Genomic DNA, 24,139 nt, shown 5'->3' with positions numbered 1-24,139 from the left:
TGCATGCAACTCTAGACTGAGTCAAGAGAAGGGTCATTTGGGAGATTCTCCACCTTACACAAGGTGGCCTTGTGATCCTGCACAAGAACCAGGACATGCTGAGAAACATGAATAAAAGAAAACACATAACAGGAAGAAATGCATGGCATCACGACTACAGAAGGAAGATCAAAATCCTGTATAATTTTATCAGTAGGTAACAACCAGAAAGACTGACACAGTTTATCAGCACATTAATGATCTTTGGGAGGGGAGAGATAAACAAACAAATGCAGAAAAACCAGCCAAAGAAAGGTGGTGTTAGTATCACTGCGTAAGAGAAGTATAAGGCTTCATCTGCAATACAATGTAAAAACATACATGGCTTAATTAGATCTACAAGTCAGCAAGTACAACCTCTACTTAATTTTCCTGGCCACCAATTCCTTTCGCTACCCTTCCTACTTCTCTTCATATTCATACAGCTTTTCTTCCTCTCCTCACTTCACAGCTTCCACTTAATTTCATCACATATGCAACAACTTGCACACAAGGAAGAGCAGACAGAAATCCAATTCTTAATAAAGAAGAAGAAAACAAGGAAGATCATAAAATGATGATAGGTGGCTAATAGAAGGCAAAGGTAATCTCAAATGATTCTACCTTTTACATACACAATAGAAAACAACTTGACTTTCCTGCATCCAGGGGAAGCAAGGAATATCAATACCAGAATAGTGAAAGGTGTGTATCTCATCATGGATGACACGAGTTCAGGAAACATCCCAGTTTACAAGCAGCATCAGACAGGGCTGTTCAGGTACTCCTCATCATCTAAGAGGAGTAACTACAAAAGCAGAAAAAAATTCCCCAAGGTTTTGTTCTAATAGGATGAAACACATGCATCTTCAGTTCAGAAAAAGGTCAAGTGCCTAACTCTGCTTCTAGTTTTACTGTTAATACCATAGAGTACAAACTGAAAAGGAATACCTGCTATAGGTATGCATATAGACATTGCAAATATTCTGCTGTTTCTCTGTAAGAGCAACTATGTCATTAACTTTCTAATATTTGAAAGACAGCTACATATCGGCAGCAGTACTGAACCATGATCAGCTTTTAGAATTGCAGAGGTAACTATAAGCATGGAGAAGTAAACAAATAGAATTAATTTTTAATAACATTCTTTCAAATAATCCAATATTCACAGTACATCTCTATCAGGGAAACTGCAGTGCATGGACTAGTTTAAGGCTATACTTATGATATCTAGTATCTTTCCATATCCAGAGGTTCACAAGCAAAAGTTAATTAACTGTCCCCAAACAGGAAAGTAAATTTCAGCAGTTTCAGTGAATTCCAACTGTGTCTTTAAAAAAAAGAATTTACTGTACATCACTTCCTAGTGCCATTCTACTGACTGGTAGAGCATTACTGAACTCAAGCATAGCATACCCTTACTACATTTTGCCAGTGGTGTCTGCTGCATTTTTTCCAAGGATTGTTAATGATTATTATTCTTTACACTTAATCGCATAGTATTTTAAGATGCCTATTAAGACACCAGCATTATGTCACTGCTATTTCCACAAGAAACTCCCCACACCACTTCAGAAACTTAGACTCCAAGTCTTCATTGCTTCATTTTTCCCTCAGAAACAAATTTCATCTCTTACTCTGGTATACAGTGAGCAATTATTCTTTTTTTTTTCCACCTTGGTTTATCAAAGAAGAAAAAGCCAAGGACTGGAACTCACGCTACCCTTTGAATGGATTACTGTGCTTGATCATATAGTATGCTTAGTTATAGACTCTGAAGAGTATGGATACATTTACCTGTTGAGTCGAACAGCTACTGAAAAAAGAAAGGCAACCAAGAACACTGACCACCAATCTAAAATGAGAGACTGAATATGCTAACACTAAGGAATATATGATGCTTTTATTTCCTTAATCTAATTTCACAATTTGTGGGTGACATCTTCAATCTCTTCAATTTTGAACAGAAATTATTATGAAATTTCTTATTGTTCTACTTAGAGGAAGTTAAGGAGATTCTAACAAATTATGTTTGCCTTAGTAAAATATTGCCACTGAATCTTAACAGAGGTTAAACTGATAAAGTAAATAATAGCAGAAAGCTTTGTACTTACTCAAAGAATAAACCAAGTCACAAAGAACTACTACTGGAACTAGACGTTCCAAATGAAATGCTCACATAGCAGAGGTAGTAATGTCCTTACTAATCTTACATATTCACTTCGTTACTGGAGTAATGGAACATTTCTTGAATCAGAGAAGAAATGCAAGTGACCTGAGGTGAGGTCTATTGCTCTGTGGTAGTGCACTACTGTGACAGAAATGCATAGAGCAACTTACACACAAAATACCCTCTTCCCCCCTCATACGAGGCTGGACAGTTAATACCCTAACAAGGCACTCTCAACAGAACCCAGTGGAAGAACAAAACAAACGTTTTAACCAGATAAAATACCAAAGGAAGAATGGTTCAAAACCGGAAACATGAATCAGCTTTTTGCAAATTCAAACTTTGTAATATGTTACCTGTTTACATTTAAATCAAAGCTGTAAAACTACCTAGTGAAACGAAATGCCTGAAAAATACCTAAATGATGACAAGAACCCGATTACAAACAAAGTCCACAACACTGTTTCAAGAGTAAAAGGCATGTTTGTTATCCTCTTAATTTACACAAAACCAAGCACACAGAAAACAAAAAACTATTCAAGAACACAAAACTCGTTACAGTTCCATCCCCTCCAAACTTCTAACACTTCCTTTCAGGGTAGACTTTCACAGCTGTTTTTGTGCCTGTACTGTCACCAAAGTAGGATTCACTCCCTCCTCTGACAGGCATGTCAACTCCTTTAAAAAAAAATCCCCTCCCTAATATAGGGATACTAGCTTTCCAACTGATGACCATAAACTGGACCTGAAAAACAATTGAAATTAATTGCTTTTTTAATGACCACCTGAGTTTCAGTTTTAGTCAGGTTTAGTTTCTCAACACAGCCTGTCATGCAACTGGCACAGAGACAGCATCCAGACAAAACTGCTTCTTCATGTCGGTGAGCGCTAACATCAGGACAGAAAACTACAACATTAAACCACAGGATGGAAGCATCAGATTCTGACAGGACAAGTTTATGAATAATAAAAGAAATCATTTACAGAGACATTTGGGATTTCAAGTCCTAAAAGTAACACGCACAACTAGAGAAGGTCGGAAGTACAGAGATAATGAGCAAAGCAAGTGTTTCACTCTATTCCTAGTCAGCATTTTGGGAAGAGAGGAAGAAAACTTCAGTAACTCCACAGGGTAACAGAACAAAGCAGAAACATAACCAATTTCACTTTACAAATTGACTAGCCCCTTGGAGCTCATCTTTTCTGTTAGAAAAGCATAACATCCTCCCTCCCAGTTACTCAACATCACAGGAAACCTAAGCTATTCCATACAAACCATTGCACAAAACACCTCTATTTCCCTGAGAGAGAACTCTCTGAAGCAACCCTCCCATCACCTGAAGGGGCTGCCTTCAACAACTTAACATGATGAAGTTGAACAATCATAACCAAAGCATCTAGTCTGGCTTTTTTTTCCCTCCTACTGAAGGAGAGCTGGATAATGAGCATTTTTTGCAGCAATGAATGAAACCTACAGAAGTTATTACACAAACTCCCACATTAACAGCAACATGCTATTAAATTTACCAATTAGAAAAACTGGCTTTTAAAAACAACTGCTTAAGATCCTCTGTTTTCATCTACTTTTTGAAGATTTGTAGGTGGAAAAACCGAAAAGCAGATGGGTGGGGAGATAAATGGTCAGACATAACTGTTGTCAGACTTTGCTAACTCTACTGTATGAAGTGAAACACAGGCTCCTTGCCAACAACCAAACCAACTGAAGACATTCTGGAATTTCAGCCTCCATTTCAGATTGTTTTCTCTCAACCAACAGTTTCAACTCCTTTATGAAGACTATACCCCCCATAATTAACACAAAAAGTCTCAAAATTGTTTTATCAGTAATTAAAGAAGCCTAAGTATTTTTAACCAGTCTGGGGCTATGAACTAAAAAATAAGAAGTTATTGTGTATTTGGCCTGAATATTCTCAAAAGTATAAAGTGTTCTTAATTTAGATGCACGAAATTTCTGGAATTTAAGGAAAGAAAACAGTTTAATTTTAGACTAAATTGGTCAAATGCTTGATTTACTTTCTTTACTTTCAGATAAATGACTTTATTATAGTGTATAACTCTACTTTAGCTCTGATAAGTAAGAATGAAGTTGCATTTCATCCAAACACTCAATACATCAATTTTTGACCTCTGAAGACAGCCTTCTGAAGATCAACTTTTTTTTTTTCCCAGCCAAGGAATAATGGATGAGGTGTTATATAATTCCAATGCAAGAATACTTCAAGCAGCTAGATATTTCTTAACATTCTAAGCGGCATACAAATTTTCTACTGTAGTAATCAAACTTTGCATCAATTCTCCTATCCAGCAAAAATATCTGAAATGACCAGACCACAAAATCAACTCATTACTAAACACACACATACACACACACATATATATACACACATAAACACACACCCACACCCCCAAAAGTTAGCACACTGAGCTTAAGCAAGCAACTAAGACCAAAGAATTTTATAATTTATCTTCACAAGACACAAAAGTAATTTCACTTAATATATTAAACCATTACAAAACCATTAATACACAGCATAATCTTTACGTACGTTTCAAATACATTTATAGACTGCTACTTATTATTTCAAGTCATCCAAGCGGACTGACTTTGGGCATACTGAGATAGATTTAGCTATTGCAAAGTAACTTAAAAAAAATTCTCCCCTCATTAGCCAAGAAACCCAAAATACTCACTTAAAGTGAACTAAAACACTGAACTACTTTCTAGGCTTTTGAACAAAAAAAAAAAAAAAAAAAAAAAAAAGAGAATACTCAAGTGGATCCTACTGTAAGCTGGCTAATTGTGCATGACAAAAATTAAATTTAGACATCCTTTTGCTAGTTAAACCAGTAGGTCTTCTCTCATCTTCACGGTGACTTATGACAACAACTTTCTTCCAAACTCCTGGATTACAAACGCACATTTATTTCCCTCTCAGGTTTTTTTTGGGGGGATTGTTGTTGCTGGGGTTTTTTTGTTTGGTTGGGTTTTTTTTACATCTTTCTGGTTTACTCTCCAATAGACAAAGTCACTGCAAATTTTAAAACTAGAACTGAGTCAGATTAACAGTCTTGAGAACCCAACACCGGGTTGGGTTCAGGCATCTGAACAAGCACTCATTCTCCACCATTAAGAAAAAATAACCCAGCACAGACAGCGACCTGCATGCTCCTCTCAGCATCTGCTAGCGGACACTGAGTTGATCTCAGACAAAAAATAACCGCATTAACTGTCCTACAGAAAAAAGCACCACAACATCTAAAAGGTCCTGATGGATTCCCATCACACTCACAATACCAGCATCACATTAGATAGAAAAATAAAGTTGCACACAAAGCATAAAACAGAATAAAGTACAATCAAGTTACTTTTCAGTGTTATGGATAATCTGTACTGTCACAAGATTTCTAAAATAGGTTTTTTAATCCAGCCATAGTCTTGCTTCTTGTGCACAATTCAATTTTTGCTTCCTATGACCATCACAAATTCCACTTTAGCAGCATATAAACTGTTTAATCCATCATACCAGATTCTTAAAGAAAAAACCCTATTGAATCCACAGAGGATTAATTTTACAAAACAAAGTCAACAATGAGGAAAAGTAATGAAGTTTAGCTTGTCTTACCTTGTTCATGGCTCCAGGCTGTGGCCCTCTTAGTCCAGCCTGCCCTCCCATCTGTGGAGTGCCTTGTTGCAGTGTCTCAGCCAACAAGTTACCAGCACTGCCCATTCCTGTGTTTGGGTATGGCATATTGGGTCGCCCTCTGCCTGCTCCAACTGAACCGTTCATGACTTGCCCCTGCATCATCCCCTGTCCGTTGCCTGCTGCCAGCATCCCAGGATTCATGCCAGCATTCATCCCTGTATTCATTCCCATGCCAGGCTGGTTAACTGGGCTGTTCACTGTTGGCATCATTGCTGCTGCGGACTGAGCAGAAGGACCTTGGTTCGGTGCACTTGCACCCATCGCCATATTGGGAGACGTCAACCCAGCCTGTGCCATGGGGCTTTTCACCATGCTGTTTAACATTCCCATTCCAGGACTATTTTGTTGGGTTTGACTGGCCATGCCTTGGCCAGGGCCACCAACCCCCATACTGAGATTTGGGGAGCTACCAGCCCGTAGAAGTTCAGACAACTGCTTGTGTTTAGAGGCAGCATCTTGTGCCAGGCCAAGGCTGGTCTGCAGCTGATTAATGTCACCACCATTGGTGAGCCCAAGTTCTGTGGAGCTGATCAGTTCATCTGGCAAGTCATGTTCCAGATCAAAGAGTGATCCAAAATCTGAAAACCAAAACAGATTGTATATGAGGTCAGAGCAATTAATAGTGTCTAGAAGTTTCTACTTTTTAATTTCCAGTAACTAGTGAAACTTGACATCTTATATTTGAGCAAAATTCCCTTATCAGCTGTTACTGAAAGCTATCTATTTCATCAGGATAAAAGTAATTCTAAACTTTATGGGGTCTAAACTAGAGAAAACATTCTACTTCAGCCTTCTACAATTTGTGTTGAAAGATCACTGGATATCTCAGCCTATGATCTCTCAACTTGAGAATTTTTACAAGGAAGGAGTGAAAAATACATACTGGAATCTCTCAGCCAATGGAATTAAACAGCAATTATGAGAAACAGTTACCAGGTTGATGGAAAAACACTGTCTTTTTAACTTTCGTTAAATTCTATCACTTTTGGAACAGCAATAATTAATACAGCAATATAACTTTAAAAAATATTTACTATTTATAAAACAATAAATAGAGGTTTGGTTATAGAATTTTATGTTGAATTGGGTTTTCTGGCATTTGGGTTGCTTTGGTTTCTTTTTTTGGATAGCTGTTTGGGTTTTTTTTTTCTTCCATATGCAGTCATTACCAGTGTTGAATTGCCAAATTTCACTTAACTTCACTGGACATCCAGAATCTTCCCACAACAAACAATGTCAGAGAACAAAGTAACCCTCCTGGCCACAAAGCTGTGAAAAATACCAGGATGAAAAAATAAATTCCCATCTCAAGAGCCCATGCAAGGCAAACCCCAAGGTAACTAAATGGCAAAAGATTGCTACTTGGAATATAGAGATACAAGACTATTACACAGTACCCAGAATCGATATGTTCAAGAGAACAAGAAGTTTGTATGTCTGCAGTAGTACTACATACCTTGGTCTATTTAATCTATGGTAGTGAAACAAAAAATAACTTGGAAAGCTTATGGTTTCTGACATGCATTAATGACAACTTTCCTCTCCAAGTGAGAGAGGAGCTGGCTTGTTGTTCTCACTAACAATGAGTGTCTGGTGAGGAATGCAAAGCTCAAATGCAGCATTGGCTGCAGTGACCAGAAATGGTGGAGCTCAAGATCCAAATGGCCCAAATATAAGTGAAAAAATACTACAGTTGAACAGCACGCAAGTCAGAAAAGTTCATCAGCATTATGGATCTGTTTAAAATGTTTCACATGATACTATACCCAAATTACCAAACACCAAACTCTGGACTAACAGCTTCTACAACTTCACAACTGTTATCACAGATAAGATTATAACTTGAGAATTCTGAAACTATGGTATGAGACTGGAAAGAATGCAGGGATTTTAACACTCCTTTTATACACTCTACATTACTATAAGCCACCTGAGACAGACTGAAAATTTCCATTAAAGAACTTTTAAACTATTAAAATCAGGTAGCCCATTCTTCATTGCCACGCATCTTGTGCTAGAAGTTATGCTTTGCAAGATACACTAAGAACATTTGCATGGCTGGTATTTTTGAAGATTGAAAAGCAAAGGAACAATCAGAAGAATAAGTCTTTGTCCAAGTTCTCTTTCATCTAAAATTATGAACTTAATGTTGTGTGTCAGTAGATTCATCTAAGAACACAGCATACACACCCCCATCCCCATAAAATAACCCAAAACAAAAAAAAACAAAAACCAAAACCAATTTACAATGCTCAGTGTTAAGCTTAAGAATTACATTTTGATGAACATAGAAGAGTGAAAGAGATCCTCAAATTAGAGATCAAGGAAATGGACAATGCAATCAAAAAAATTGATGACAGCTAAAATCAGCTTCCAATGGCACCTTAAGCAGCCTGTTAGGACACATTTAACAGGCAACTGCTGAAACACAACATCCTGAAAACACTCTGCTAACAACCTGACCAAGAGCCTGTGAGTGATGAAGGAGTAAATGATACAATCAGGAACTCACAAGTTAGTCTGTTGTCCTCAATGATGAACAAACAAAACTGAAAACAAAAGTTGAAAGTTAAGTGACTGGAAAAAACATGACCCAACTTAAAGCCTGTACCTATAACATAACCATCATGGCAGCCCAGACACTTCCCATCAGCCCCCACACAGTCCAAAGGCCACATTTTTGACTGTTTGTAGTTGGGCAAAGAATTTCTGCTCTTGAACAAACACAACTTCCAGTACAGGGCAAGTCCCAAACCGAAAATCCTCACTTCATCTTTCTTGATGAACACCGTTGCATATAAAGCCCTTCACAAAACCAACTCAAAAGTGACCAGTAAATGTTTAAATATGAAAAACTAATTTGTTTTTCAAACTACCAAGTAGTATTTTCTCAAGAAGACCCATACAGATTATTTCAGAAGTAACGCCACAAAGAGGCAGGGCAATTCTTGTTTTGAGACAAAGATTTGGTCATCTTGACCCACATGGAAATATTAATCTGCTTCTCTGAAAACCCCACTCTTCTTGAAATTGTCCCTCCTCATAAATGAGATCATTCCAGCTTTAAGGCTTACTAGCCCATTACTAACTGGAGCATCCAGGTACAAGCTACCTGAGCTCCTAGGCCTGGTCATTTTGTGGCATCAGTGAACAGGAAGAAAAATGTCATAAAAACTCTAAGTGGCATTAATTCTTTTTATTAATGCCTTAAAATACAACATAGCACCAGGATAATTAACAAAATCCACCCCCAACCTGAATGGCTGTGAAATAATCCTAATTGGATTAGTTCTTTATATCAAAACATCTAAGATGTTCCATATAAAACCTTCCACATAAAACTAACTTGCTAGGATTTTTAATCCTAGAATATGCTACAAATGAGTAATTGTAAAAGAATACTGTCAACTGTTAGCCAGAATTGTAAGTAGTAACTACCAAGAATGCAATATTCTGGTGTGAGTTTGCTCTTTTTAGCAGTATTTTCCAATAATACACCTTCAAAAATAAACCTTTAGCTAGCAGATATAGAAAACTTATAGTTGTCTGGTCAGCTATGAAAATTACATTTTTAGTCAATTGCTGGGAGGCAGAAATCTTCTGATACAGGACTGAACCAAAATCTCAGATGACCATAAAGATGTATAGGACCTTGGGTATATCGAACAGTTGCAATCCATTTCAGTCTTCTACACAGAACTGCTGCCCTAAAGGCCACTGTAGAGAGTTCTACCTATGACCAAGCCAAAAACTGACAAGGCTGGGCCAGGCAGCTCACAAATTGTGTGAAAACAATATCATATATACTCACACAAGAGCCAAAGGCATAGCTTAAGACAACTATGAGAAGTATCCAGAGAACCAATTGAGTTTCCAGTACACTGAGCCCACTGCTACTCTTGCAATGCTCCATTAAGGATGTGCACAAAGATTTCCCACTAACAAAAGCTTGTGAGAAGGCAGAGGAGAAAGATTAGTCCTGCAAAGGTTTGTCCACCTTATTCATCATCTCCAGAGATCCTGACACAGAAATACTGGGATGTAACAGAACAGAGAGTATCTGGCCTAAAGCCCAAAACCATCCAGTAACATACTGGAAGGAAGTGGCAGTGGTAGAGCTAAATCTTCATCTCAATCCTGATCCCAGCAGAGCAGCAGAGTGATTCCCCCATTATGCTATCATTAGTGTATTTCTTTCCACAGGTAACAAGAACATATAGAATAGATTGCTGCTGCCACCCAAGAGGCAAAGAAAAGAAAACCTCCTCAAAACAACATCTAAGTAGTAGATCCGAAAGTCTGTGATCATCTCAGCAAGCAAAAGCACATTATAATTCCTCTTAGGAACTGTACCACTACTGAACACTTAGCAAGTCTTTAGAAGGGGGGAGAAAAAAAAAAAAAGGTCAAGAAACTGACCTAACTTGCCCTGGCTACATTAGATCTGTAGGGAGGAAATCGGAAAAGACAGTAGGAGCAGGTCCTTCTCTATCAGAGGCAGTTCAGTTAGACTGGATTAAGTAGTATGAGCTGTGCCCTAAACTGTGAGAAGACAACTTCAAAAATCAGTGTACTAACCTGCATTGCATACTATGGACTGTCTTCTTGATTTTGGATTCTACTTCTAAAAGTCTGCCTTTGACAATGTCTAATTTGCAAGATGCAAGCAAACTGCCAGCCTGGGTTGAAAAGCCACCTGGCACCAAAATGGACTTTAAACTAATACATATGCAGAGTGTGCAATCAAAACCTTTAAGTCAATAAGACTTCAGTGCCTTATCAAGTGATCAATTTTCAAATTAGCTACAAAGTATTTATTTCAAGTTAGTTTTACTGCAAGAGCACCTGGTAGCACCAGTGATGCAACAGCTCCCAAAGCAGGCAAGGCAGCAATTTATGACAGTGCTCATAAAGCAAAAAATATATTAATACTAACTACTTAGCAAGGAAATCAACACGTGTTCAGGCGGCACACATGAGTTTCTTTTATACGCTTTCTAGCCTGCAGTCAGGACTCCATCATTTTCTTATTTCTGGATTAAGAGAACAGATCTTTATTGACTTTTCTGAATAAAACAGAAATTCATGTCCATATGAAAATGACCTGGTCCTAGCAAATAGGCTGCAGGGAATAATACTGGTTTTCTAGGACTGGAATAATACTGGTTTTCTTACCCCACGTGTTACAAAATAGCAACACTTTATTCTCACAGGTATGAACCCGAGGACACAAGAATCTGAACATTCAGTCTTGAGAAGAGATGGTACAAGCTGAAGGAAAAGCATCTTGCGTGATCAGGTGATCAAGAACCCTGCACGGCAGATAGGTCAGACAGCAGCTGACTCCTGAGCCTACCTCTGTCAAACCAGCAAAGAGGTGAGAAACTCAACAGTTTCTATCTGTTTCCCATTTATTATTTTCCAAATAGAGACACACCAACTTAGAAAGCTGCTGAACAGTCACCTTTTTACACAAATGTTTCTGAAGCCCAGCAACCTCTTAGTAGACCAACCTATATCACAGTCACTGGGTTCGCAATCAAACAAGCAGACAAGGCTTAATACAGGATACTGAATACAAAGCATGCATGTGACAGGGTTGACAGGAAGCACATATGATGTTGGACCACATGGAAAACACAACACCTTTGCTGTGCTTTCAGACAAATAACAATAAGGTGCTGCAGTCAGTATCTTCCCTGCATGGGGATAAAAAAGCTACCCATAACTGAACAGGGCCTACATGTAACAGAGGAAGTGCCTAGAAGACCCCCCCAGTATTCCAGAGAAATCAGCCATTCAGGCCTGCAGTCAAGCACCAGCATTACAGGCCCTAAAATGCACTGTCCAAAAATGTCCTTCAAAAAAAAAAAAAAAAAAAAAAACACAAAAAAAAAAAAAAACCACCAAAAAAAGCCCAAACAAACAAAAAAACCTCACCAACAACAACAAAAAAACCAACAACAACAACAACAACAACCAACCCAGAACTCCCCAAAAAACAAAACTCCCATAAAACCAAAAAAAGGCGGGACAAGATAAGGAGACACAATCTCATAGGATAATCCTCAAGTATCCATGAAAATGCAGAAGCAAAAGTGAAGCACAGACTTAAAACAAAGTGCTAATATAGTCATCAATTCTCAAGGCCTCTACAATGACAGAAAATTAAGCTAGACAAGTCCAGGCAGTTTTATCAGGGAAGAAAAAGACACAAAGAAAAACCCACACGCCTAAGAAAGAGGCACACATCAACCTAGTAGAAACTTTGCTATACCACACTTTGGAGATCAGACCATCAAATTCATGAAAAGAGGGGGCTTTTCATGTAGATCTCTACGAAGCCACAATTACCCAATGGTAACACAAGCTCTGCCAAAAATGTTCTAACTTAAAATGCAGAATTAATTTAAATTCATCTACTAAATTGATTCAAAATGAAGGAGCAAAACATCCACATCAGCCTAAGGTATTAAGGTCTAGAGTGATCATTGCAGCTACTGCTTCCAAAATCCTCAGACAGCATTCCCAGTATAACCCTAATAGGGGGTGATCACTTGCTCAATGGCAACTGAGAATTCATGTTCTGTATTAGGCTATTTGAGTAACAGTTTTCAGTGTTAGACTTCAATATTAATTCTGTTCCCTGTAAGAAACTGGGAAAGCACCGCCAACTTCCTTCCCTGCCAATCCAGAAAAGACGTGAGTTTCTTCACTACATCAAGAAACACTGTCATTTGAGGTAAGACTGTAAATCATACAAACACAAAACATATTAAAAAAACCTTATTCAAAACACCTGGAAGACAACAAACATGAAGGCTCAAAATATTTTAGCACATTATAGTTAGCACACAATTTCTGGCACAAATAATTTCAAAAACAATCAAACATTTGTTGATCAAAGCCCAATTTACCATCTAGAATGCATATGATTCCAATATTAGTTGTAACAACCAGGCATAAATGCAAGTGTTTTGCAAGTGTGAGCAACAACAAAAAAAATCGTTCTAAATCAGCAACAGCATATTATTCAACATCTACTGAAGTCCTAAAATTAGGACCTCGCTCTCTCCATTTTCTAAGCTATTCTAATCCCTATTCAAACACTGCTGTCAAACACATCAACTTTTGCTTAAGGAAAATAGTCTCAATTTTGTGAGGTCTTAAAAACCTGCAAGTTTAAGGCATACTTTTCCCAAACTAGTATCAACCAAAATGCCTATTTTAGTAGACTCTGATTGATGCATGTTTTTTGCAGCTTCAGAAGAAAATTGTATTTACAACAAACTTTTCAGTTTCATATTCAAAGTTCTTCAAAAAACAAGTATTTAGAGATAGAGATGATAGCAGGAGTTAACCACAGAAAACCATAGTGGAAACACAATTGTTGTAAGTCTGGAATACAGAATTTTAACTGTTCTAGGGAAACAGAGGTGGTATAATCACATGGAAAAGACTGGGGCCAAAATTCAGGAATAGGGAATGTTTAAAGATTTAATATTACTTAAGGAGAAATTTCAGAGACATTTTTATTTATGTACCTGTTTATTCATGCTGTTATACAAAGGTACTAGTCTTGCCATCACTGATAACCCATATAAGATGAAGTTTTGACATTTTAATTTCAAAATGCTGAAGTCACACCATTAATAATTTCCTTGTGAACGTGTTGCTATTTGCACAAATTTCATTGGGCTACTTTTAACTTTGGTCAAAAGTCTCTAAATTAGTATTCTTATTCCCAGTGACATAAACGCATGCACAGGCCTAGAAAGTTAGAGAAGCTGGTGGACAAAATCTGGGTACATGCAGATAGGATGGGAACATCCTTATGTGCACAAAACACACAGAATTCATTTTAGAAGCAATTACAAATCCGTTTCAAGAAAAGAGTAAAGTTAGTTTCATTGTGAAGTTAACAAAGGCTTTGAAATCATGCAACCTGCATATACAATTACCAAAAAGTCAAGTCGCTTTTCTGAGTCCATTCAATATTACTCCAGAGTAAAAGCAAAAAGCAATGCCGAATTTATGTACAAAAAATATACAAGTAAACAAAATAACATAAGTCAGCAGATAAGACTTCGTTATCTTAAACCAGTAATACCCCAGATTGCCTGAACTTACATTCAGCAACATGTAAAAGGCAGTTTAGCTTCAGCAAAATTTGTACTGAGCAAGCCACATTGTCATCATTTTGCTGGAATTTTACTTTTTATTAGGATTCCAAAAAGGAAAAGCCCATGAAAATTAGTGTCTTTTCATTCATTAAACAGTAGGAGTGTGTTACAGTCTCTCTTAAAACAAGAGAAACTGTCTATTTAGTGGTATTTGGAAGTGCTGCAAAAAAAGAAATACCAATCTTGATTCTGCAAGCAGAGACCATTCAAAACTCCTATCCTTAATCTAAGTTTATCCCATATAAACTCTTATGGGAATGCAATGAAAGATGCAGTACCAGAGATGTTTCACACCATCAAATGGGAAGGAGCTAAATCTTTATCTGTCCCATCTCACCATGACCACTAATAGAAAATAACCTGGTTTTCAAGGTTCTGTACCTAATCTGCACTTTTTCATTAAAATCTTAGACTGGTCTCCAATTTCATGTGCTTGATGTCAGGTGTGTTTACAGGAACAGCATCAACTGAGCAACAAGTTACTGTGGTTTGAGTCCACCAGAATTCAACATTCCTAATTTTCTTCAAAAATATTTGGAAGAAATAGGTGCTTGAAGGGGAATATTGCACATTGAGTTTTTAAGAGAACTTTAAATACATTCATTTGCCAGTCCATTTAAAGAAAACTTGTTGCTATTTAGGAAGAGAACAATAGGTTTACATATAGTGTTCAGGGGGAGGATCTCTGCCCTAGTTTAAGTTACACTTAAAGTGCTACAAATTCAAGGCAGTCACAGAACTTTTTAATCAGGCACACCACCATATGCAGAGACAGCTGTATTTTACTTCAGCCTGCTGCTACCATTTAAGTAAAGACAGAAAAACAAAATCCTTGGAGACAGGTGTGCATTGTTTAATGGTCAGTGAAATCTACCCAGCAAAACGACTCAATTTGTCAAATAATAAATCTAAGTGATTTTTGGGCAAACCTCCTCAGAAGGAGCACAAATTCAAGTGATGAGAAAGGCTGAAGTAGTATCATTACACAGCTGGAACAAGCACTGAAAGGCTGATTCTGCTAAGCAAGACACTGAGGTGACACACTGGAGATCATCAAGTGGCCTACAGAGAAGATGCAGAAAATATACACTAAATCATACAAAACTGAAATTTAGTAATAAAGTGGTTTTCTCCAAGTTACAAAGATATAAAGTTATAAAAAAACAGAAATCCTACAGCAGATGTTCAGCATGTAGCCCCAGTATCTTATTAGACCCACGTCCCCCCCAAAAATATACCAAAACCTTGAGTCTAACAGACCCTTCCCAGATGAAATTTGGTTTTCTGCAAATGCACAAGTGACCAAAAACCTGAACTCAAGCCAAGCTCTGCTCTAGGACTGTGAGGAACAAGATGGAAAAATCAGTAGATTATTTTTAATCTAGGATTTAAATTTCCAAGTGTTCTCCCAAACAAAGTTTTTTCCCAGCAATATTAAACTTGTGAATCTAGCTTTAAATTGCAATTGTAAACTGGTTTTCCAGTCTCAAAGGCTTTTTATCTGCAAGTACTCAATACTCAGTTTTACACTGTGGTTTCCAGTCTCCAAGGCTTTTTATCTGTAAGTACTCAACACTCAATTTTACACTGTGATATGTTTGGTACTCATGTTGGAGTGAGTATTTCTTTTTTTAAAAAATTAGGTACCCTTCTAACACTGCTCAGAAAAAGTACCTGCCTATGCCAGAGACTACAAGGAGAAAGACACAAAGGAATAGATACAGCAGTTTGGAAACCTACAAGGTTCAAAGGTCTGTGTGATTTTCTTAAAAAAAATCATTAAGCACTATATGAATGATTTGTTTACTTTTTAAAGAAGTCTCTCAGACTTGAATTTTCTTGATTTATATTTATTCCTAGTACAGTTACTTTGAAAGCCTATTTAGCTACACAACAAAGACACTCATTTTTGCCACACAAGCATCCACCACTGCAATACTTGACTTACAGTATATGCGATCCATCAAATGACATTTTAAGGCAAAACCAGCAAGAAATACGGCTTTTAACAAGAAGGGATGAAAACATTTAACTGATGGCTGTAAGTTAAATGTAGCTAATAATTTAATCTTTAACATAAGCTAGAAAACAGATTGATGAAAAGTTGTTAATTTTAAATGTGGTATATACAAACACCAGCAAAAACCACACAGCTCTCAGAAAACAGAACTGAAAAGGGCAGTGAGGCAAGATTAATACAACTCATTTTGAGAAAAGAAACATCCTGATCCATTCAGAAAAAATGAAAGATGAGTATCAGTCAAAACTGCAGTAGTCCAGAAGAGAAGTCTTGTTGCAGGTCTTAAACCTTTGAATGGAGGGAGAGTAAAACTTTAAAGGTGAGAAACAGTTCCTGACAAAAAGGAACACCCAGACTTTACAAAAGACAGACACTTAAGGGAGATTGAAGATGTGCTATTGCGCAGAAAAACAGGACTTCTGGATATAGAAAACTGAAGGATGTTAAGGCACATACCACAAATACATTTTCTGATCTTTGATATAACACATATGCCAATTAATTGTAGAAAACTGACTTCCAGTGTCCTAGCAAGCCTGAAACACTAAGCATTTAAAATCTTATTTTCAAATCTAGCAGACTAAAGACATGATACTATACAAACACACTGCAGCAGGCGGTGTACTCATTCTGTGAAAAAACACAGCGGTTCTGAACCCAGGGCCCAAAACACTTTCCCAGTTCACAGAAAGCAGCATATTCTTAGTGGGAGGAGGAGTGCGTGTGGTGGAGGGGGCTTTGTAAAATACTATTAAACTGTCCTGCCCTGAATATACCACAAAGAAAAGTGCACATAGCAATTTCAGCACATCTGCATTACTGCAGGAGAAGTTGAGGGATCCACAAATTCAAAAGACTCCTCCCCACCCCATTCCCCCAAAAATACCAAAATAAGTGGTTTAAAGCGTCCAACTAAAAATCTATCTTTATGAACAACTTTCAGTCATTTTACTCCAAGAGGTAATTCCTCAGGAAGCGCTGACATTATTCTGCTACAGTGGAGGGACTAATATGCATAAGTTTGTTAACAATGTTTAAGAAAGTCTTGTTAGAGTGGGTGCAACATATCAAAGATGTTGCTACCAGTTAGGAAAGGTGAGGAAAGGAGCTACATTGGCAATGTAGCCAGTGTCCTCATCAATGTAACCCTGCTGGTACAGAAGTGTAACAAAGTCACTGTTGTCACCAAAAGACAACCCCACTGTAGAGTTGTAATGGCCCTCAGAAAACTTAAGGCCCAGACAAGATACACAGATCATTACCATTCTTCTTTGCAACAATTGTAAGACTTAAATGGGGAGGGGGGGGAAAGTTGTAGAAAAACCTGTGTAGTTCAAGGGAATTCCACACAGTCCTGTCACTGAAATTATTCTAGTTACACAACATTAAAGAAAAAATGAGACCATTCAAAAATTCTGATATACTACATTCAAAGTACCAAGACTTTCTAAACTGCTTCAACATGTTTATTACAAAATGTGCTACAAAGATTTTAGTTTGCCTTTGGCATTAAAAAAACAATTTAAAAGCACACTAACACAGTATGTTCCATGGCAAAGCAAATTCTGAGCAGGGAACACATGAACCATCTATAACTTTTAAGACAAAAGAAGATGCAGCACGGTAACAAAAGTGGGAAATGCAGCTATATTTGGCTGCTGCCAATAAATCAAGCATATTAGGACAATCTCTGCCTACTTCTTTTTAGAAGAAAACCATCAACATTAGTTTAGTACATTCCAGGCCCAGAATATGAGTAACATCCAGGTCTACAGTGAAAACATGAGTCAGAGACTCCTCTCAGTCTTCAATATAAATATACTTAACATTTGCAAGTTTGGGAATAATTTAACAGGAGTCAGTCATCATTTTCACATATCCAACCAACTAAAATGTTTCAGATTACGAAACTAATGAAAAAGTTAACAGAAAAAAACAGTACTATGCACAGGTGCTGCAAAAAGCTTCATCAACAGTGCAAGCTTCTTACCTTCCTCCTTCCCTCTGATGGTGCTGATAATCTAACAGTTTTAAAAAGAGTGCTTGAGTAAGTACATAAGCACCATGTTACTTATTTCCTATAATTAACCGAGGAGTGGGAACAATACAAGATTTTAAGAGTGGAATTTACTTAATGACAGCTGCTTGCACTATTTCAAAGCAAATTTAACCAGCAGATAGGTTAAAAAATTGTAAACTTCAAAGCAGATTCCCACAACAGAAGTATGACAAAACAAATTGCAGTCTTAAGCAGCAAATGAAAAAATCTAACCCTAAAAATACATTCATTGGTTCGTAGGTTGGATTTTATTTACAGAACTAGACATTATATGCCACGTTAAAAAACCCAGAACATAAAACTGCCCCATATTCACATAATTAGTTGGCAATTTAAAAAAAGCCAGACAATTAAGAACTCTTTAATAGTCTAATGTAGTACATATAAAGTGTTTGAACCACTATAAACCTCTGCACAGCTATCAGATGCTGACAGTCCCAATCACTTTGGGAAAAATTGAATCTGTCTGAAACTTACTGAAACTGTCCAGTCCCTAGTGTTCCACCAAAACTGTAAAAAGCTCATTTATTAACTATAAAAAGCTGCCCAGTTAGTCAACAACTAAAGACTAAGTATTCTGTGAAAGTCTGCACCTGTTAAACTGAAATACATTCACATATTATCCAACCCTTACTTGATCTCAAATGTCTGAACTTAGATGTGTTCATTTGAATCAAAATGTTCCTTTAACTTCCATATTTTTAAAGTATCAGAATTTTTCTCACAAAATATTTTTACTTCACCTCTCTAAACAGAGTAAAATAACCACTATCAAGACAAACTAAAAATGGTTACTATTGAATTAACTGCTGTTTTACAAATCTAGCACAATAACAGCCAACAACTGGTTCTAGCTAAAGAGTAGCTTCTCCAACCCTCTTCCACTGTCTTACTAGAGACCTGTTGATATTAGGAATAGTCATGTCCTCCAATTACAACATAATATTGTCTGTATTTAATACGCACTAAAAGTCACACACAAACTTTTCAAAACTAATACATTATTTACTGAGAATAGAAAAGGAAAAATCAAAATTTTAGAGGTGATCTCAAGCATAATCACATCCACTGCTCTAAGACCTGCTATTAAAATCTGGTGTCAGAGAGCTTTTCAGAAAAAAACAATCAATCCCCCCCCAAAACAAACAAATAAACCCAACAACACAAACCCCACACCTCTTCCCTTTTCTTGCCAGTTGTCAACTGCATTAAACAAGACCACTGGTGCCTTCAGAAACGCCACCACTCACCAGACTGGCAGGAGGAGGCCTCCTCCATATCCCATATAGGATCTAATGTGAGTTCAAAGAAACTTCTGTGGGACAGGTAACAGAGTATTCTCATAGCAAAATGACACCAAATACTCACCCTGCTTCGCAAGAAACATTAAAAAGCTGAACAGACCTTTCTCCCCCCTCCCAGTACAACCAGTTCATATTTGCTAGGGATTGGGACACCTAAAATTTCCATGCTCTAGCTTGCCTCCGCAGCATCACCAAAGACCTTTGCAGGACTGCAGAGATGCCCTTTTCCCTTCATAGCTCTTCCCCTCTACAGGGGAATTTCAGACATTTTGGTCGTGTAGCAAAGAAACATGCAAGATGAACTACACTCCATATTGATTCTTAATGCAAATAAGGTGAAATAAAATTTCATCCCTGAGAAGAAAAAAGTCTCAATAAAACTTATACCACAAACATGGCATCTGGATTTTACTTTTAGCTGTTCTTCCTAAAGTCGATGGTCTATTTGAATCAGAAAAGCAGTATTTTGATACACTTCTGCAAGGAAGAAGAATGAAGGATTGTAAAAAGTAAATCATATAAGCAGACCACACATAAGAAGGAAAAAAGAAAAACAGCAGAGAAACAAAACTTTCGTTTCTAAACAAGCTGTAAAAGAACCCCGTATACGCAAAATAAAATACAAAAACAAGACATTTGTGTGTACACACGTAATTCAACAATTAAGTGTACAAAAGCATCGTCTTTAGCACTACTTCGTATTTCTGCAACTGGCATTATGCTTAGCAAAGAACTCGGTAATCGCTACTATTGTGAAAGACACGAAAATGACGATCTCCTAAGTCCTATCTGCAGCTGATCAAAAGCACAATAAACTGTACAGGTTTGCTTTCAATCACTTCCAAAAAAAGAGAAGGGCAAAAACATCCTAACACCCTCCCTATGTCATTAACGCAAATAGCTTCAAGCGGAGCGAGAACAGGCGAAAGAGACGGGAAGGAGAAAGGCACGCTCGAGCTAATAGCAGCAAAAGGGAGGGGGAGATTTAGGCAAAAGAGGGGAGAAAAGGGCAGTAATTGCGGTACCGAGAAGTGAAGAGGGTCTGGAGCCCCAAGACTGACCTGTGCCGTCACTGGCGGATACGGAGAGCGCCGGTGAAGAGAGTTTAGGCCGCTTGGCTGAAGGCGGGCCCGGCTCCACCACATTCTCGGCCATTTTTAATTTTTTAGACAATCACTCAGAGCAGAGAGGTGGGGGGTGAACCCCAAAACCTTCACGTTCTTCTGGGGTCCCAAGTCAGCTGAAGAGCAACAATAACGCCGCGAGCAAGCGAGGAGGATCTGGCGGAGACGGGGGGCCAAGTTCCCCTTTTTCTGCTCCTCGGGCTCTGTGAGGGCGGCAGCGGAGAAGCTCGGAGAGGTAGGAGCTGGGGCGGGCGGGGGTGAGGCCTCTTCCCCCAGGCGAAAGGGCTGAATGGGAAGACCAGGTAAAGCCCCCGCCAAAAAAAAAAAGAAAAAAAAAAAAAAGGTGTTTTTTTTTTTTTTTTTAGTAAAATTAATCCCGGCTGTTGTGCTGGTGCTTCCTCGTCGTCACCACCACCATCATCATCTTCATCCTTCGAGGGGTCTCCTCCTCCTGCTGTCTCCTCACCGCCGCCATCAGCCTCTTCCTCCCCGGCGCCGTCCTCCTCCTCCTCATCGCCACAAGGAGGCGGGCGAAGGAGGGGAGAGGAGGAGGAAAAAAGAAAAAAGATCACCGTCCTCTAGCAGCGGCTCCTTCCCCCTCCAACACCACCGTGCGAAAAAACACCCACCGCCAGCGACAGGGCTGGGGGAGACGCGGCGGGGGGAGTGGCACAGCGTGCGAGTGGTCCCCAGCTCTACTCGCTTCTTCCTCGCCCGTCGCTAATGGCTGCAGAAAGCGGAGCTGTAAGGATGAGGTGAGGATAAGTCCCAGGAGTCTCCGCTTCACATCTTGTTGTGCAGGGAAGGAGGAGGGGTTGTTGTCCTGATGGAGGCAGCACCGATCGCGGGATGGGAAGGTGGGGGGCGAGTTTCAATACCCTTTCTGCCCCCCGCCTTTTTCTCTCTTTCCCCTTCCTCTTTCTCTCCTTCGCAGCAGTAGGCTGCCCCCCTCCCCACCTCCGGCGCAGGCAGAGGGGCCGATCCCACAGCAGCGGCAGGAGGAGGAGGAAGAAGCCGGCCCCTCCCGCCCTCTCTGCCTACCTTCCCCCTTCCCGGACGGCTGAGGACGGTGGCAGGGAGGGGGTTGCCTGTCTCAGCTCCCCCGAACCCACGGGCGATGCAGGGCGCGATGAGCGAGGGAGGAGACTCGGCCGCTGTTCGGCCGCGGTGGGGACTCTCCCTTCGCCTCTGCGAGGGTGGGAAAGGGAGCGAAGAGGTTGATAGTCCGGGTGGGAGGGGAGGCCGCGCAGCGATCCCTCCGAGAAGAGGAGCAAGAGGTAAAATTAAAATAATAAAACAGGAAAAAAAACACGGCAGGAGAGGCCGGGGGGTTTGCCCCGGAATGGCCGGGCGGGGGAAGGGTTCCCGGCGGGGGGGGGCCGGGGCGGGACGCCGGCAGCGCGGGGGCCGAGCGTAGGCTCCCTACTGCCCCTGCCTGGTGCTCTGGGGGCGTGTGTGCGGAGCAGGCAAAGCGGGGGTGGAGGGCAGTGCGGACAGAGAGAATTCCGGGAAAAGGAGAAGAGAGAAAAGGAAACAGAGAGAAAGGGAACAGCGAGGGGACGGGCAGGTTGGGGGGGGGGGGGGGGGGGACAGACGTCTGGGCTCCTCGCTTCTCTCCCCGTCCCCTGTCCGAGCCCTTGGGTCTCTGTGCGCTGCCCTCCCCCTAGCTCGCCCCGTCCGGCTCGGCCTCTCACTCCCTTCTCTTCCCTCCGTCGCTCACACACACACAAAATGGCGGCTGTTGTTCCTTCGCTCTCCCGAGCCCTCGGAGGGAAGCGGCGGTGGCGGCGGCGGCCGGAAATGAGCCAAGAGAACAGGGGGGCGGGGTCGCCACCAGGGGCGTGGTCAGCCCTGCGGGCGGGGACAGGGCGGGGCGTGGCCCGGCGGCGCTAGCACACACAATGGAACGCGGAGCGCTGGTGGGGTGGGGGTAGTGGGATCGCCCCAGCTACCGTCACGAGACCGCGCTCATCCAATCAGCGCTCGCCTCTCGCTGGGATCTTCCGCAAACTCCACTGGCCTCGCCGCTTAAAGGCGAAGGGTTTTACCCTTAAAAAAAAAAAAAAATTAGGAAAAAAAAAACCCAACAAGGCTCCTTCTTTCTGCCCCGCCCCACACGCCGTTATCTGTCGGCCCAAAAGTGCGCGGCGTAGGCCAGGGGAGCTTGGCTGGACCCTGCCGTCATCTGCTGCGGCCGTCCTGGCCTCTTCCACCACCCGATGCTTGCTGCCCGGCCCGGTGGGCTGAGGCCCCGGCGGGAAGAGTCCAGTTCTTTCGCCGCCGCCGTCCTTCCTTCCCTCCCGGCTGCCGGCTCCTGGCCGGTTCCTCGCGGCGCCTGCGGGCGGGGCGCTCCTGCCGCCGATCCCGCACCGTGCTGCGCCACAGACATGGCAGCCCGGGCCGGCAGGTCCCGGCCAGCGAGCAAAGGGGCTGGGGAGCGGGGCCCGCACCCCGAAGTGGGCGAGTGCATGTGCGAATCACAGAATAAAGTAGATTAGAAGGACCTCTGAGATCATCGAGTCCAACCTGTGACCGAACACCACCATGTCAACCAGACAATGGCGCTGAGTGCCGCCACGTCCAGTCTTTCGTTAAACACCCCCAGGGACGGAGACTCCACCACCTCCCCTGGCAGTTCCCAATGCCTAATTGCCCTTTCTGTGAATAAATTCCTCCTAATCTGGAGGCGCTCTGTACTGCCTATCCCGGGCTTGTCCAGAGCTGCCTCAGGCTCCCGTCGGCGTTACAAAACATAACAAAAGCCCAAAACCCCACTTTTATGCCAAAGGGTAAATAAGCCCACAAGCCCCGCGCTCTCTGCCAGATGCCCGCGTGTGCCGGGCATGGCGCACGGTATGAGGAATCGCAGAACCCTGACAGCGCTCCCGCTGTCAGGCTGTCGCAGGCACAGGTGACACTGCCGCGGTCCTTCGCCAGCCCTCTCAGCCCCTGAGCCGTCCCAGAGATTAGGGACCCGCCACGAGTTTTCCTCAAATCTCGGAGGGCTCATCCGTGAAGGAAATGCCCCATTCCGGCATTTCCCGTCGGTGCGTTCGGACTCTGTCGGGCCGCAAACGATTACGGGATAGGAGTAGAAAGGCAATGCAGGCACGTGCATGTTTTTAATGGAAAATCAGGGGGTGTTGATCCAAACCCGGACATTTGCGAAGAGGACTTCCCTTGCCGCTCATCCTCCGTGGTTCGCTCTCTGAAATCCACATAAGAGCCGAAGCAGTTACTTGGGAATGGCTTGGGCTAAACACAGATTCAATACTGCAGCATACAAGAGGAGCCTACAGGCAGGAGGAAATTCACAGCCCTGTAAATTATCCACCAGCTCCCTCACACACTCCCACTCTTCAACTTCCCTTGTTTGGGTTTTATTTTAAGCAAGATTGTTCTTGTCTCCTTCCCCCCCCCCCCCCCCCCCCCCCCCCCCCGGCACAAAAACAAAAACACAAACCACTCCAAAAATGCCCAAAGATTGGATAGATTGGATTAGCCTTTCTGTAAAGTCTTGAAGGCACAGGAAATAC

General features: G+C 40.9%; 1 protein-coding gene across 4 annotated transcripts in view; it reads right to left on the bottom strand.

Annotated features, from left to right (window-relative positions):
- The window catches only part of EP300 (E1A binding protein p300), a 67,137-nt gene extending 44,701 nt beyond the window's left edge, over positions 1 to 22,436 (bottom strand). For 2 of the 4 annotated variants that reach the window (XM_066184200.1, XM_066184201.1), the window contains exons 1-3: positions 20,541 to 22,436; positions 8,426 to 8,462; positions 5,833 to 6,491 (exon numbers count right to left, since the gene is read on the bottom strand). In XM_066184200.1, the coding sequence (XP_066040297.1) occupies positions 5,833 to 6,491; positions 8,426 to 8,462; positions 20,541 to 20,624 (780 nt within the window). In that variant the 5' untranslated portion in view covers positions 20,625 to 22,436. The remainder of the gene's footprint in view (positions 1 to 5,832; positions 6,492 to 8,425; positions 8,463 to 20,540) is intronic. The other 2 variants (XM_066184202.1, XM_066184203.1) reach the window with 1 other exon arrangement.
- Between the last annotated feature and the right edge of the window lie 1,703 nt (positions 22,437 to 24,139).

This window comes from Chamaea fasciata, unplaced genomic scaffold (assembly GCF_029207755.1).
Source record: "Chamaea fasciata isolate MVZ Bird 193981 ecotype frontalis unplaced genomic scaffold, bChaFas1.0.hap1 SCAF_5, whole genome shotgun sequence".
Lineage (NCBI taxonomy): Eukaryota > Metazoa > Chordata > Aves > Passeriformes > Sylviidae > Chamaea > Chamaea fasciata.
Note: the sequence above shows the minus strand (reverse complement) of the source record. Positions and strands in the feature narration are given on the sequence as shown.